This window comes from Lolium perenne, chromosome 1 (genome assembly GCF_019359855.2).
Source record: "Lolium perenne isolate Kyuss_39 chromosome 1, Kyuss_2.0, whole genome shotgun sequence".
In the NCBI taxonomy this organism is placed as follows: domain Eukaryota; kingdom Viridiplantae; phylum Streptophyta; class Magnoliopsida; order Poales; family Poaceae; genus Lolium; species Lolium perenne.
Genome location: NC_067244.2, coordinates 188,380,006 through 188,382,314, shown reverse-complemented (window position 1 = coordinate 188,382,314; position 2,309 = coordinate 188,380,006). Strand labels below are relative to the sequence as shown.

Sequence of the window (2,309 nt, the reverse complement as noted above, 5' to 3'; positions counted from 1 at the left end):
GGAAACACTATATAAGAGAAGAAGATAAAGGTAGTTGCAAAAGGATGATATTTTAGAAGCTTAAGTTTCAGAAATCGGACCTGATATTGGAAAAAACTTAGTGTCCAATCTCAACACAAATGAATAAAAGTTCTAACCTAAATATTTTAAAATGAAGAATGGACATGAAACCCCTTTGATCACGTAAGTCGTGCAACGGCCTTGAAGGATAAATGCACCCGAGGACCAACCATCGACAGAGATAAAAACCATATATCGAAACACCAGCTAATATGAACATCGATTGGATCCCGGGAGATCCACCAGGAAGACAAATTCGTAGACCCTACCAGGGCTAGGCGCATCGCCGGGGCGGGGCATAGGGCGGGGAGAACCTGACTTCAAGATATAGCCGCCCCCTCACCATTCCGATGAAGACACTGAGAAACCTAAATAAGGAGAATGAAAACCCTCTCGCCAGTGAGGGGCCGTGGTCCGCTGTACCTCAAAACCCACCGGAGAAAGGACGTACATGTGGTGTCGATGACGAGAGGGACAGAACCCTATGTCTCTTTTGAGAACACCTTCACTCTTAACTGGACCATCTTGGGTTAATTAATGATCACGCTAAGGTGGTGGTAATAAAACCGAATTATAAAATAAGTGTTGAGGAGGCCTAGTATAGTGGATGAAACACTCATGTACCTCAACAAGTTATCTCTTCACCGAGAAAAAGCAAAAATTTCAGATTTTTTTGTTTCTTTAAGAAAACAGCTAGGCCTAGGCAGCTTGGTGTGACAGTACGGTTAGTGCCCTAAGTGATTGGAGCACTGTCACAAATATCTCATTTAGCTTTCCATTAGATGAACCAAGCTTCCATATTCCAGTTCGGCGTTGACATTACCCACTAGTACGGAGTACTACTGAGGCCACCTGTCTTGATAGTTGAACAGCCACTGGTCAACCACAGATAAAATAACAACGAAAATCAAACCTCCGATCTCTGACTACTTCTCAAAGGTCAACTCCTCCCTATATATACATCTCTATACCACGAATCCTCAATCGCAAGTCTTGTAGAAGTACAATTCCAGGCCGTCCCTCCTCTTCTGCATTCTCTCACGGTCTCACGGTCTGACCTTAGGCCAGTTCTAGAAGCTTCTAGAATCTAGATAGACCGCGGCATGGGCAACGGCCTTTCCCCTTGCTCGTGCACCACGGCCGTGCACGGCGAGGAAACGGAGGCCAGGCTGGTGTTCTGGGGTGGGCCCACGAGGCTGGCCGCAGCTTCTGGCCCGAGGCCAACCACGGCCGGCGACGTCACGGCGGAAGCTCCCGACCACCTCGTCTGCTCCGGCGACTCCTTCTTCATCGGCCTCCCGATCCCGGCACTACCGTCGGTCGAACAGCTTCAGGCGGGGCGGACCTACTTCGTGCTGCCCGCGACCCGGTTCTCTTGTTGCCAGGCGCTCACCGCCGCCTCGCTCGCATCGCTGTCGCCGGCGCCGATGAAGGTGTCCCTTGCCGGCGCGTCATCACCGTTCGACTACGTCACGGGTGACGACGGCATGTCGCTCATCAGGGTCCTCCCGGAATTCATCGAGAAACTGATCACGTGCGGCGGCGGCGGAGGCAAGAGCAAGTGCGGCGCTGTGTCGCCGGACCAGCTGTGCAGCACGCCGGAGTTGAGGAAGCACTACATGCAGCTGGTGGGGACGAGGCAGCAGCGGCCGTGGTCACCGGGGCTCGAGACGATATCGGAGGCCAGGAAGAGGAGGAGGATACCGTCGCCGGTGAGGCTGGTCGGGCTGGCAAAGAATTTAAGATAGCATCAGCAACGGCGAGGGCACGGATGTGGTGCGATCTTTTTGATCGGGCCCTTCAAGAAGAGAGATGGAAAGCTTAGTTTTTCAGTCTCGATTAACTGTTAATAATTGAGAAAGAAAAAGTCGGCGTTTATAGATAGTAGGACAAAAGGGATGAGTAGAGAATTTGATTTAGCTCTTCTTCATTCAGTTTTCTATTTACATCAGAAATTTGATGCAAATGAAAGTATCAATTGATAAGGATATTCTTGTACTCAATCGTAGTTCTATTGACTTGATTTCCAGCTGGCCCAACTGGATCATACCAATGGATTTAGGGAAGTTAAAAAAAATTATGTTACTAAATTTGCAATAGTTTCAATGCTTTATACTCTAGTTTTGTTGGTTTAACTGAATTTTCAATTTGATCAACCCTTAGAGAACATTCCGTAAGACTTGGACAGAGATTTGGTGCACATAGGCACCAGTGATCTCATTTTTAAATAAATTAAAAATCATTATTTT

The 2,309-nt window shown here is 48.2% G+C and overlaps 1 protein-coding gene across 1 annotated transcript; it reads left to right on the top strand.

Annotated features, from left to right (window-relative positions):
• The first annotated feature begins 1,063 nt into the window (after positions 1 to 1,063).
• Positions 1,064 to 2,083, top strand: LOC127316185 (uncharacterized). Its single transcript, XM_051346599.2, has one exon. It carries the CDS (start codon positions 1,164 to 1,166, stop codon positions 1,806 to 1,808), a length of 645 nt encoding a protein of 214 aa, XP_051202559.1. The 5' UTR covers positions 1,064 to 1,163; the 3' UTR covers positions 1,809 to 2,083.
• Positions 2,084 to 2,309: the final 226 nt, after the last annotated feature.